The sequence below is a fragment of the Orycteropus afer genome, unplaced genomic scaffold (assembly GCF_000298275.1).
Source record: "Orycteropus afer afer isolate SDZICR_OR568_19922 unplaced genomic scaffold, OryAfe1.0 scaffold00004, whole genome shotgun sequence".
In the NCBI taxonomy this organism is placed as follows: domain Eukaryota; kingdom Metazoa; phylum Chordata; class Mammalia; order Tubulidentata; family Orycteropodidae; genus Orycteropus; species Orycteropus afer.
In genome coordinates, this window is record NW_006921591.1 from 20,221,855 (window position 1) to 20,236,857 (window position 15,003).

The window sequence follows — 15,003 nt, forward strand, 5'->3', positions numbered from 1 at the left end:
AAATTTTCACCCAAATCACAATAAAAATAAAAATTAAAAAATAATAATAAAAATAAAAAATAAAAATAATTCATGTAAGGTTGAAAGGAATGTGTGCTTTTTAATTATGAGAGATAAGATGCTTCATATTACCATCAAATTAAACTTGTTAAAAATTCTCAAAAAAAAAAAAAATACCTAGGAGTTAAAATCTTTAAGAATAAATGATAATATATATGGGAAGTGAGGAAGGAGAATCTATCAAAGATGACTCCTAAGCTTTTATTTATATACATGGATGGATAATGGAGCCAGCTGCTGATAAAGGAAGCATAGAAAAGAGCTAGGATAGAGTTACATTCGATTATTTTGGGTTTTGTCTTTCAGCAAGAGGTAGAACACAAATCTGGTTTGAGATGCTTGTCTCAAATATAAGAGGAAATGTCCAACAGGCAGCTGCTGCACAAACAGTAACAATTCTAAGCAAAGGTGTAGGCAGGAGACGAGCATTTAAGAAAATATACAGGTGTCCCGATAGTTGTTTTCATGTGTCAACTTGGCTAGCCTTCAGTGCCAGATTGTCTGGTTAAACAATCATCTAGTTGTTATTATGGAGTAGTTACATGTGATTAAATCAGTTGGCCTTAAATGAAGCAAATTACCTTCCATAATGTAGAGGGCCTCAACCAATCAGTTGAGGTCTTTACAGCAAAAAACGAGTTCTCCTAGGATGTGTTCCATCTCTAAACTAAGTATTATGCTAGAACTGCTTCACTCTTCTAATCATCTGACCAGCCGATTTAAAGATAACAGTCGGCATGAGTCTCCACCCTGTTGCCTATTGGACTTGCCAGGAAATATGGAAACGAAAAATTTCTTCATATCATTTAGGAAGGTATACAATGAGTATGTGTCTAAAGTCCAAGATTCCGGTACCCCTGTGCACCAAGTCACTTTGGATAAAATAGCTTAAACTATTTTTTTAACTGTGGTAAAAATATGAACAAAACATTTCTCGTTTTAGCATTTTACATGCACAATTTAGTGACATTAGGTGTATCCTGTTGAGTCGAAATTATTTACAACCTCAAGATTAAATTCAAAATATGAAGCCTATATTATAATCTAAAATCACTACAATCCTAAAGTAGTAACTGTAAAGTAAAGTAAAAAAACTGTAAAGTAACTGACTTTTTGATGGCTTATTGATCATACAGTAATTCACTCTTATCTTTTTCTTCCCTTCTGAAATCACAAGAATTACCCATTTGTCCTCAAATATCATCGGTCCAGCTGCTGCTGTCGCTCGGTGCAGGCGTCCAGCGTGCCCTGCAACTCGGCCACCAGTCTGGGACAGACGCACCTGCGGCTCAGCACCGCGGCCCCAACCCCAGACCCGCGCCCGCCCGCACACCCTTCCCAGTGCGAGGGGCATCACAAAGCATAGTAAAAAGAATTTAGAAATTGGAAACAATAGGTTGTAATTTATGTCCTAGTCATTACTTTATTTCTTCAACAATATAGTCTATCTACCATAAGGCAATTATTTTTTGAGGCACTGAGGATAAAGGAAAATGAATAGCTTGTAGTGAATAAATGCTAAGAATAATAATTAAGCAGGTAAAGGGAACAGAGAATGATTGGGATGTGTTATTCTATGTCATCTCTGTAACAAAGTGATACTTCAGCCAAGATCTGGATGAAATAAGGGAGAGAGCCATAATGATACCCAGGGATGAGTGTCTCAGGCTGAAGGAATGATAAGTAGGAGTATTCAAAGGATGTTACTCTACAGGTGACTCCATAGGTAGATAGGCTGAATGAGCAGATATATCTAGGCAAAAGGAGATATACCAATGAATATATGTAAGAGTGGCAGATGATATTTCTACATATCCATTTGTATGTGCTGTAACAATGCCCATATATATAATAGAGCTATCAGGGAGAAAAGTTACGATAACTTCTTAGCTATAGCCAACTGCCTTGAGAGAGCAAGTTGTTCGGCTCATGGGCTCAGGACCATGGTCACAGGGGAAATCAAGCTCAAGTGGCACAACATACTACACAAAACTTTGGTGAGTAGTGACTGGGGTCTTAGAAGTTTGCTAACAGTCTTCTATGATCTAACAATTGGTCTCTCCTCATCTGGAGCAAAGAAGAATGAAGAAAACCAAAGATGCATGGAAATAATTAGTCCTAGGGACTAGTGGACCATGCGAACCTCAGCCTAACATGACCGTAAGACCAGAAGAACTAGATGGTGCCCAGGTACTACTGTCAAACTTTGGAAAAGGATCAGTGTAGGAGATCCTGGATAGAGTGGGAGAAAAATGTGGAACAAAACTCAAAATCATCAAAAAGACCAGGCTTACTGGTTTGACTTATGGCCAGGACTATGATCCCCACTCACCATTCAGGCCTAGAATTGAACTCACTCCCATGGCTTCTAGTCAAGGAATGGACAGGTGTATGGCATGAATATTTATACCAGGTAGATACACTCTTTAGAACAATTAACCATGGGAGATGAGAAGGGCAGTATTTGCACAGGGAGACAACTTTGAAGGCAGGAATGCATAGGAAAGAAGGACATCGTGAAAAGGGGACCACAGGGAAGAAGTTGGAAAAGAGCTATTACATTATGGGGATTGCCATCAATGTCATGAAACAAACTGTATGAACTGCTGTGTGGAAAATGAGTTTGCTCTGCAGATTTTCACCCAAATTACAATAAAAAAATTTTTAAAAAGTGTTCAAAGGAACAAGGAGGCTAATGTAGCTGAAGGAGGGGGCCCTTGGGAGTAGAATGACAAAAGATGACATCAGAATGGAGCAGAGAGAACTTGGGGGTAGAATGACACAACATGAGTCAGAGGCAGATCACGCAAGGCCTGGTGAGCCATTGAACAGTCTATGTTTCATGGGAAACCTTTGGAAGATTGTGAACTAGGGATTGACATTAATCTGATTCACACTCTGGTTGCTGTATAAAAACAGACTTTAGGTGTAGGGAGAAAGTAGAAGCAATGATACCATTAAGATCTCAGGGAAATACCATGACAGCTTATACTAGGAGGATTAAAGCAGTCACAGTGATAAGTCTGGACTCAGGGTGCGTTTTAAAGTAAAGCCAACAAAATTAGCTAATGGATTCAATATGAGTTATGAAAGAAAATCAAAGATGATTCCACAGTGTGTGAAAAGTATGTGAATAGAGGTTAAGTTTTAAGACTTAAGAAGTCTTAATAAAAACATCTAATTCAGCTGTTCAGAAATAGCATAAGCATTACTGACATAAAAGTGAAAACAGAATTACTACTTTTTATATACTCACCATTTGCAGATTGTATCATGTTTCCAGATTTTTGGACTTCATCAAATTTTGTAAAAATTACATTCAACCTGTATGAAAGCAAAAACATAAAAACTATTAACCATCACTGTTTACAATTATATTAAAATATTAATGAAGTTGAGTTGTCTCAAAAAAGAAAAGTCAATGATATAAACACACTCAACAACAGGAGCTATCCCAATAATATTAATAGTTTAAAAAAAAAAAATCTGCCACCACACTGATTCCACTCACAGCGATCCCACAGGACAGAGTACAACTGCCCCATAGGATTTCCAAGGATGTAAATCTTTACAAAAGCAGACTGCCCATCTTTCTCCCATGGTACAGCTGGTAGGTTCAAACTGCTGACCTTTTGGTTAGCAGCCAAGCACTTTAACTGCTGTACTTACCATGGACCAAGCACTGCTCTAAGGACTTTATCTGAAAGATCTCAATTAATCTTTACAAGAGCTTTATGAAGGATTACTCTCATTACTTAAGGATATCAAAACCCAGTAACAGGTGATTGATTGATCCAGTTAGTGGGGAGGAGATGTCAGCCTTTAGAGTTGGAAACCAGAACCTATGCTCTTAGACATTCAATTGAGTACCCTATACAGAAGATACAAATCATAAAATGTGTAATTTTCCCATTTCTTTTCTAAGCACAGATTGGCAATTATTTATCCTAAAGCTTTTCAAAATGCACTAATACTACAATATTAAGGTTTTTCTGTGACTTACGGTTAATTCAGAAATTCTATAAATAATTTCTCTAGAAACAGACATGGTGACTAGGTAAAAATATTTAGCTTGAAAAAAATCTGCTTGACATTTATTTTCTCTTAATGGCTGATTATCATCTTGACATTTAAATTGAGGCAAGTCTTCTTAAATAGTCAAAATACTCCATCCTATTGACACCAAAAATGAGAAGAAAAAGTGGCAGTGGGAGGTGATCTTACCATGTACAAAATGTGAAGACAAAAAGAAATTTTCACAAGGAAAACACAGACACATTAGAATAGGAACAGAGGTTAAGATTCCAAAACAATGTACTTTTGCTTTCATATTTATGCCATATATTTTGGGGACCAAACTAGTTATTTCAGTACTTTTGTCCAAACCATCCTCATCAGACAACCCCTAATCATTTCAAACATGTTTGTTTATCTTTTCTTCCCATCCAGAATGGAGCACTTTGGGGTGAAAAATGTGAACTATATTCTTCTGGTATTTCATACATACCAAGCACCATGTCCTGTAGATGTTTGCCCAGGAGAGTTATAGCACTGTGTATTAGAGCTGATATCCTAATCCCATCCTTGACCTCATTCTGGAAATCTGTAGATCTAATTTCACACATTCTGGTCTTAAGTTCATTCATTCATTCAACAAATTCTTAAGCACTCATGATGAATCTAGCACAGTACTAGCTAGCTACATGCCAAATATGTAAAGTTACTTCTATCTTGGAGCTTGAATTTGAATACCCACTGCCATCAAGTCAATTCTGACTTGTAGCAACCCCCACTGGGTTTCCAAGGGAGAAGTAGATTGCCCAGTCTTCTTTCCACAGAGTAGCTGGTGGGTTTGAACCATCAATTTTCTGGTTAGCAGTCAAATGCCTTAGGCACTACACCACCAGAGCTCCTTTGCATTTGAATAGGAGAACCAAAATTACACATAAGAAAATAAAGCCAAAATTAAGAGGATGAACCTGCCTGACATGCTGCCTTCTCCTGCTTCCTATTCCAAGGCAGATGTTGTTGTTGTTGTCATGTGCCATCGAGTCGGGCCTGACTAATAGCAACCCCTCCTTGGGTTTCTGAGGCAGTATCACTATGGAAGTAGAGTGCCCCATCTTCCTTCCGAGGAGTGGCTGGTAGGTTTGAACTGCCAACCTTCTAGTTAGCAGTCAAGTGCCTTAGCCACTATGCTACCAGAGCTCCCCCAAGGCAGATAGATACTGATAATTTTTTCAAGTCTTCTTTCAAACTAAGCCTAAATATAGTCTCAGAATACTTCTCAAAAATCCTCCAAGCAATACTACCAATTAATCGGAGTTTCCATTGAAATGAAAATCTAATTTGTCATTTCAGGACCAGATATGAGTAAAACTACCACTTACTTTTAAGTCCAGTGGTTACTAAAGACCTGGGAAGATACCTTAGGATCAATTTCTTAAGATGTTTCCATCACTTTCCCTTTTATAAGTCATAAAGATCCCCAATGGTTTGACAAGCCCATAAATAATATCATTAGTAATCAGGTTGCCAGGGCATGCTCTGACAAAGGTACCACTTTATTGTGTCACAACCACACCCTCTGACTTGACCATGCCTACAAGCTTGCAAGTGAGAGCCAAGTTATACCTCTCATCTAGTTGTTCCTGAAATTATTAGGAGAGGTCATACACTCCTTCCATTACACACATTGCCGTCAAGATGGACCCAACTCACAGAGACCCCTCCTTGGGTTTCCGAGGTGGTATCACTACAGAAGTGATATCATTACAGAAATAGACTGCCCAACCTTCTTTCGAGGAGTAGCTGGTGGGTTTGAACCTCCAGCCTTCTGGTTAGCAGTCAAATGCCTTAGGCATTACGCCACCAGAGCTCCTTAAATTCTTTCCATTACTGGGATAGTATTCACCAATATCAATGACAATGGTGAAAGATCAGTAGATTCTCTGTCTGTGGTGATACCTACTTTTGTAGCCATATTACCCACATGTGGCAGGCCCACTCAAATAGGTTGGATGAACCCCTGAAACCACTGCCTTAAGATAATATTTAAATCTTGACACAGAAGTATCCCCTGAAGTCTTCTTAAAACCAAACAACAATATAGCTTAACAAGCAAAAAAGTTTTGCTTTGTACATTATTATGCTCTTTTAAGAACTATCCATATGGTATCAAATTGACAACATCAACTCACAAAATTAGATAGGAACCCTAAAGGACAGAGAATTTTAGTTAATGAGGAGGAACAACTCAGAAAAGGAGGGTGAGAATGGTTATACAACTTGAAGAATGTAATCAATGTCACTATACGGCACAGGAAGAAATAGTTTAACTGGTGTATATTTTACTGTATATGCACTGAACAATAACGAAATAAATATATCTTTTAAAATTACTATTAGAAGCTATACCTTAATTCAGAAAAGTAGGCATGCTTTTCTCTCTGCTTAAGACACTCTTACCTAGTAGCTTGCTCACTTTTTATTCCCCAAAGCCCATAAAATGGCTCCCACTACCAATGGAAGCACTGGCTTTTATCTGCTACCTCTGAGCACAGCAATGACAAAACACCTCTCATGGGGACCATCAGTTTCCACAGGTCTAAAGGATGAGCATTATACATCCAATGGCATATAATACATAACTAATGATTACCTTCCGAAACCACCAAATTTTTATTTTTTTCATTTTAAATCCTTGAATCTCAATCAAAAAAGAATTTACTAGTTTAACATTTGAATTTACTAGTCTTTCGGAATTTTAACTTTTATACTAACTCTTCAATACAATTTTGGTTTATTTTACTGTAATATTTAAATATTATGTCTTTACTAAAAAAAATTGTATAATATAAAATATAAAACGTTAAATAATATCCTAGAAGAACATACTGGTTATTTCAAAACAAACAAGCCTCACCTATATACTAAGAGCTTCAAACTGATTTTTACCACCCATTCTTAGATATGAGCACACAAGCAAGGACTGCTAGACGTATGAGGAGAGCTCCTAACATCATAAAGATCAAAATAAATACACACATACCCCAACATGGAGGAAACATGCCTATACAAGGAAAAGAAAAGTTTTAAAAACTGTCGTTAATAGTTGCAAAGAGATGGAATACTGCAATCATAAAAGCAAACATGGGAAAAACTCTTTCAAACTGGCAGAATAAGGACCTCTTAAAATCTCCTCTTCAAAAGATACAACAAGAACACTGGCAAAAACTGTCAAAATCAACTTTTCTAGAAATCTGGAAAATAACTAAAGGGCTTGTAATAATCTAAGGAGCCTATATTTAGGAAGAAAAGCTACATCTCAGAAACAGCAGTGAGCTTTTCAGTGCCTTACTATGCCTTTGTCCCACCCTCAACAGCTCATTTCTTCAGCAGTCCTGAAAACTAACCAGCTCACAATCAACAACTGTTTGAAAACCAACAGCCTACCAGCCACTGAGGAGCTCTGGTAGCATAGTGCCTAAGGCATCTGACTGCTAACCAGAAGGCTGGCGGTTCAAACCCACCAACCACTCCTCGAAAGGAAGACTGGGCAATCTACTTCCATAGTGATACTGCCTCTGAAACCCAAGGAGGGGTCACTATGAGTCTGGGCCGACTTTAAGGCACATAACAACAACAACCAGCCACTGAGGAGTCCTTGGATGGTACAAATAGGTAAGCATATGGCTACTAATCAAAACACTAGCAGTTCAAAATCATCCAGAGATCCCTCACAAGAAAGGCCTGGCAATCTGCTTTAGAAAGGTAACAGATATGAAAACTCCATGAAATACAGTTCTACTCAAGGTAAAATTGTTAAGAAGCCACCAGAGAAAGCTGAACAATTATCTGAGCTGTCTTGCACTTCCCTGGAAATCCCCACTCTCAGAGCTTTACCCTATTTGATCTGACTCAGTTTTTTGGTACAAGACCAAAAAACTTTCCCTGAAGGCTTCAACAAAAAGAAATCAGAAGCAATTGTGCTTGATATAAAAATGACAAACAAAATGTTAAAAAAGAAAAAAAAAAACTTAAAATATGAAGAATGAAATATCTATAGGGAACTCTGAAAAGCTCTGACAAATTCTTGGGAATCTAGAAGTGTCTGATCAGTAATCTGCAACTCCCCCAAAAAATGGCTCTCAGATTCTATTTCATCTAGCCACACTTGTAATAACTACAAGCCATTTCCCTTCTCCCTCTTTGTCACATATTCCCCTGCTTCCCACCCCCCACCATCAGGTAATTAACCACCTTCGCTGTAATGTATTAACTCAGCCTTAGAATAGTTTCACGCAATAAAGCTTACTAACTGGCAGCATGTTAGCAGAGCACAAACAGGTGGTAGTCCAGGGCCCCCTCCTGATCGGGACTGGAGCCACTGAGTCTGAAACCAGTCATGTAGCCCCCATCCCCAATTCCTCAAACCCAGGTATAAGTATCCCTGCAAAGTGGGACAGGGTTAGCAGTCATCTTTGATGCATTCTAGCCCACCACCACTGGATACTGAATTGCTAGCAATGTTTACAAGCCTGCTTTCTTTATCTTTTAAATCCTTTTTCTCCTGATTCTCTCTGTTTCTATACTGAATAAATGTTCATGTCTCTGCCTATGCCTCCGGGAAGGTTTTAGGGAAGGTTTTATGGACTGTCATTACCTACTCAGGAAGAAGTTTCACCCTCCTTAGAAACCTCCCACAGCAAAGGGTGAGCCAGGCAGGAGCAGTCCGGAAAACTTACCCATAGGCCAGCGTTAAACATGAACAGAGAGAGTAGCAAGTGAAATCTCAAACTGGCCAGACAGAAGCATGTTTGGACCCACTGACAGACTACCAGATAGCTGGGGATCTGCGTGTGAATATGGGGATGTCCTAAAAATGCCAAAGGGGCTGCCAGATGTACTGCAGGGTATCGGAGTAGAGAAACAGAAAAGAGACTATTGAGCACTGGTCACAGCAGTAGCCTGGCCTATGCTACATGTAGTCTGAACCACCACAGATGCCAAGCTGGTGGCAGCTAGTGAGTGTCAGAAATTAAGGGATGAAATGCCGAAAGTTAAGGAAGAAGAAAAGTTATTGAGAGATGTGTGATTAGCTCAATTAGATGCAAAAGAAGCTATCACTACACCAAGTTACAAGCATCTGACCAAATTACAGAAACGTTAGCGTGTCAAGTAGCAAAATTGGCTGGATGCTGCCTACTGCACCAACAAATTTGAGCAGTTATAACTAGGGACAACTGGGACCCAAAAAAATGGAACCCTCTCAGAGGAAGGAGAGGCCTGAGACGACGGCATTAGCGTAACCGAACACCTAAAAGCCCAGCCATTAATCACCATCAAGGTAAAGACCAAAGTGCTCCACACCCCAAATGATGCTGGACCACCTGCTCCCCCTGAGGAGCAGGAACACATCACAGTAAGGGACTATACCACCAAGGAACTCCTTGATACAGCTGTCCAATATCAATAGAAAGGAGGAGAGTCTATATCTGCCTAGGTATTAAGGCTGTGGGACACAGGGGCAGATGCTGTAGTCTTGTCAGGACGGGAATTATTAAAACAGACTTGGTCACGTCCCACTCTGCTTTCAGACAAAGGCTATATATGTTTTAGAATGGAGTGGGGAATGCCCCGCTCATCAAGTGGATCATTTAACCCTGCTGAGCAGCATGGCCCACAGAGGGAAATATCTCCTGCATCCCTCCAAGATGAAATACTCAAGTGCTACTTTGGGAATTGGGGACAAAGCATGCTAAAAAATGCCTGAATCTCTAGGTCCTAGTAATGAAATCTTTATGGATGGCATGAGCAATGACCTCCTTGCAGTGTGCCCCCAGCCACTACTATGGTCCTCTTTTGCCCATCCTTCAGTCGGCAGTCACACACTCCATCTCCCAAGCCACACAAGCCACTGCTCACATGGGGGAAACAGACAGGCTAAGGTAGAAGAGTGTTAAGAGCTACTGAAAAGGCCCCCAGGATAGGGTAAGAGGTAAAGAATTCTGCCAAAGGGTCCCTACTAGTAACATGAAAGCAGCTTTGGACTGACCTTATAGCTGCTGGGACTCCTAAGGAAAACAACAGATAAACAGCCTAGGACTGTTCTCTTACACTTATGGCACTGTTTATGACTGGACCAACAGTCCCTCCCCCTAATGGAGGAACAAAGGGAATCTGCTCAGCCTGCCAATCCCCTGATATGGGAAGTGCCCATTCCCTTGTACTAGGATGTGGGCCAAGATCTCCCACCTAAGGTGCAGAGAATTATGGGGGATTGGAGGCCACACGTTGAAATAGTTATCCACTGGTCCCCAAACAAAGAAAAAAGGACCCTAGCCTTAGCAGATACAGGTCCGGAGTGTACCTTCATTCATGGGAATATAAATAGATTTAAAGGCCCGTTAAGTGCCACTGGCAGCTATAGGGGTAGCACTGTCCGAGTCTGACATGCAACCTTCACTCTCACCATAGGGCATCTTCCTCCCTCTGAGTATCATATGTTTATCTCTCTTTGCCTGAATATATTAGGAACGGACACTCTCTCGGGGTTAACTCTATTGACAACCGTAGGGGAACTCTGTTTAAGAGTAAGGATCATTAAGTGTGTGGGGGTAGGCGAAGTTGAGCCCCCTTCCCTCTCCCTTCCCCCACAAGAATAGTAAATGTTAAACAGTACTGGCTACCCGGGGAACATGAAGAAATAACCAGCACCACTGCAAAACTAGCATGAGTCAATATCATTCTTGTCGGGATGGGAATTATCAAAAATAGCCTCAGTGACTTCCCATTCTGCTTTAAGGCAAAGGCTATATATGTTTCAGAACGGAGTGGGGAATGCCCCGCTCATGAACCGAATCATAACTCTTGTAACAGCCCTTTATGACCAGTATGAAAGCCGGACGGCAGGTGGGGGATGACGGTGGACTACCGAGAGTTGAAAAAAGTCACCTGTGCTCTGCACACCACAGTCTCCAACATAGACCAATTGCTAAATACCATTACTGAACACCTAAGTACTTATCATTTTGTGCTAGACTTGGCTAATGCATTTCTCAGTATTTCTATAGCTCCTGAATGCCAATTTGCCTTCGAGTAGAAAGAGGGGTCCTGGACATTTCAACAGCTAACCCAGGGTTATTGTCATTCCCCTATGATCTGTCATGGCCTGCTTGTTCAAAAGCAGAAATCTCCAGAAGGGATTTTCATGTTTTATTATATTGATGATGATATGTTAACCAGTCATGACCTTTCTCTCCTAGAAGGTGCTGCTCTCCAACTAAAAGCCCATCTGGAAAGCCAAGGATGGACCATCAATACCTCAAAACATCAGGGACCAGGGTTATCTGTCAAGTTCATGGGTGTTACCTGGTCAGGAAAGATTAAAGCCATACCGCAGCTGTTACTGATAAAATACGTGCTTATCCATTGCCTACTAAAGTTCAGGAATTGCAAGCATTCCTACGAATGTTGGGGTATTGGAGACTCTTTTGTCCCTCACCTGGCACAAATCCCATGCCCCCTTTATAAGCTAAAAAAAAGAGAAGTATCTGGGACTGGGGAACAGAATAAGAACAAGTGTCTCACACAGATAAAGTAGCAGTCCAGCAGACAAAAACATTGGGTGCTATAGAACCCAGTGCCCCTTGTGAATTGGATGCTGCTAGTTACCCCAAGGTATTTGGCTGGGGACTGTGGCAAAGGCAACAGGGAAAGCAGGTCCCACTAGGATTTTGGTTCCAATTATGGAAAGGAGGTAAGCAGAGATACAGTCCGTTGTAACAGCAACTATGTGCTGCTGTCTATTGGAGTCACCAGAATGTTGAAGAGACTATAAAAGGAGTTCCTGTGACTGTAAAAACCTATTACCTCATTGCAGGATGGGTAAAAGGATGTAACAAGCCAAAGTTGGGGGTGGCCCAAGTAGGGATGCTCATGAAGTGTCATGCCTATCTCAGCAGCAAAGTACCTTGTCTATCAGCCCCGAGTGCAGAGCTCCATCAGATCCTGGGACAAGCAACCCACATTAAGTGAAACTATGACCCAAATAGCTGAATACCTTCCTCTGCTGAAAAGCCATATAAAGGAAGGAACTGAGCCTATACCTGGTACACACAGATGGCTCAGCTCAGTGCAACCCAACCCATTGGACTGCAACAGCCATTCAGCCTAGCACCAAACCAATCTGGACAGATCAAGGGGAGGGCCAAAGCAGCCAGTGAGAAGAATTAAGAGCAGCCTGGATGGTGTTTATGCATGAAAAAATCCCATCATTTTATGCACCTATATCTGGGCAATATCTACTCTCTGGCTGCCAAGGTAAAATGAGAAAGACTGGTGTGTGGCACAGTAGCCCCTCTGGGGAGAGCAGCTGTGGGCAGACATTTGGGCCCAGACTTTTGAGGCAGACATCACCATCTATCAAGTATCATCCCATAACCCATCCACTCCCTCCAGCAACACACAAGCTGATGAGCTAGTCTGGCTACTCACCCTAACAAACTGGTTACCTGATGCTGAGGTAGCACAATGGCTACACAGAAAAACCAGCCATAAAGGGCAGAGAACTGTATTGGCCATCACAAAAGGGATGGAAATTCCCATATCTATGGCACAAATTAAGGAAGCTTGAAATCAGTGTCACCACTGTTTACCCTTGTTCCTTAAAAGGAAAGAGGCAATGCCTCAGGAGATAGGCTACATCCCCCAAGGGCAAGTCCCAGGGTAAATTTTTTTAAAAAAAATTAACCAGGGCCATTCCCTAGGTCAGAAAACTGCTGTTTTGCTCTAACCTGCACCATACTGTATACTAGCTTACTATGAGCATTCCTGTACAAATGGGCCATGTACCATTCTATGATTCAGGGACTCATCTGGCTGTGTGTCTACAATGGCACACCAACAGACATCAACAGTGACCAAGGCTGACATTTCACCACACATGAAGTGCAGGAGTGGGCAGATGCCCATGATATTGTCTGGCATTTTCACCTGCCCTACAATCCCACAGCAGTCAGCCTCATCAAAAGGATGAATGGCCTACTGAAGCACGCATTAAGGAAAGAGAATCACTCCTTACCAGAACAGACACGAAGCCTCCCAGAAGCACTGAGGCAAATCATGAATAGGAACAGCCCAGAGCCTTTCAGATGTTAACACAAGGACCACAATGAACAATGTGGATCCAGCAGAAAGCCACCAAAGATAACGCCCTTCTTCCTACAGTTGTTGTCGTTGTTGTTTGTTAGGTGCCATCGAATCATTTCCGACTCATAACAACCCCATGCACAGCAGAGCGAAACACTGCCTGATCCCACGCCACCTCCACAATCCCTGCTATACTTGAGCCCATCATCAAAGCCACCGTGTCAATCCATCTCATTGAAGGCCTCCCCCTCTTTTGTCGACCCTCCACACTACCAAGCAGGACATCCTTCTCCAGGGAATGGTCCCTTCTGACAACAGGACCAAAATAGGTGAGACGATGTCTGGTCATTCTCACTTCCAAGGAGTATTTCGGATGCACTTCCTCCAGGACAGATCTGTTATTTCTTTTAGCAGTCCATGGTGAATTCTTCACCAGCACCACAACTCAAAAGCATCAAATCCTCTTCAGTCTTCCATACTCATTGTCCCGCTTTCACATGCATACGAGGCGATTGGAAATATCAATGGCTTGTGTCAGGCACACTTTAGTCCCCAAGGAGACATTCTTGCTCCTCAGCACCTGAAACAGTTGCTTCCCAGTAGACTTTCCCAAAGCTACATGTTGCCTAATGTCCTGACTGCTGCTTCCATTGGCATCGATTGTAGAAGCAAGCAACATGAATTCTTTGACAACCTCAATCTTCTCTCCAATTACTGTGATGCTGCTCATTGGTCCAGTTGTGAGGATTTTTGTTTTCTTCATATTCAGACATAATCCATACTGCAGACTATATTCTTTAACCTTCATAAATAAGTGCCTCAAGTCATCCTCACTTTCAGCAAGCAAACTTGTATCGTCTGTGTATCTCAGGTTGTTAATGATTCTTCCTCCAATCCTGATGCCACGTTTTTCTTCATATAGTCCAGCTTCTCGGATTATTTACTAAGCATATAGATTGAAAAAGTGTGGGGAAAAGATACAACCCTGATGCACTCCCTTCTTGATTTTAAATCATGTAGTGTCCCCTTGTTCCATTCGAATGACAGCCTCCTGGCCAATGTACAGGTTCCTCATGAGTACAATGAAGTATTCAAGAATTCCCACTCTTCTCAATGTTATCCATAATTTGTAATGATCCACACAATCAAATGACTTTGCATAGACAATAAAACACAAGCAAACATCTTTCTGATATTCTTTGCCTTGAGCCAAGATCCATCTGACAATAGCTATGATATCCCTTGTTCCACGTCCTCTTCTAAATCCAGCTTACACCTGTGGAAGTTCTCTGTCAATATACTGCTGCAAACGTTTTTGAATTATCTTCAGTAAGATCTTCCTTGCATGCGATATTAATGATATTGTTCTACAATTTCCACAATCTGTGGGATCACCTTTCTTTTGAATGGGTACAAATATGGATCTCTTCCAGCAGAAGGACCGGAGAGCAGGAGAAAAGGGATAAAAGCCAGGAAGCCGGACAGAGGAGCAGTCAGCAGCAGGGACAACTCAGGGACGCCGAAAGCAGCAGACCAGAAGAGCGGGAGAAAGGGGATTAAAAGCCAGGAAGCCAGACAGATGAAGAGTCAGCCACAGGGACCCAGGTGGGGGTGATACAAGAGGTCTCCAACAGCAATACAAACTTGTATGTCGGTTTGTCCTACTGTGGTGACATGTAGACGTGAGTTTTGAGGCTGAGCCTCTGCTATTTAAAACCCAGCGAAATGCAACTGGTGCACAGGTAACAGCCCAGCTTATAGACTGAGACAGACTAGGAAGAAGGAAGAGGC

The 15,003-nt window shown here is 41.3% G+C and overlaps 1 protein-coding gene across 1 annotated transcript in view; it reads right to left on the reverse strand.

Moving 5' to 3' along the window:
• CLASP1 (cytoplasmic linker associated protein 1) overlaps positions 1–15,003 on the reverse strand; it is a 416,010-nt gene that overhangs the window by 222,390 nt on the left and 178,617 nt on the right. The window contains exon 7 of the mRNA XM_042780565.1: positions 3,317–3,384. Within this exon, the coding sequence (XP_042636499.1) occupies positions 3,317–3,384 (68 nt within the window). The remainder of the gene's footprint in view (positions 1–3,316; positions 3,385–15,003) is intronic.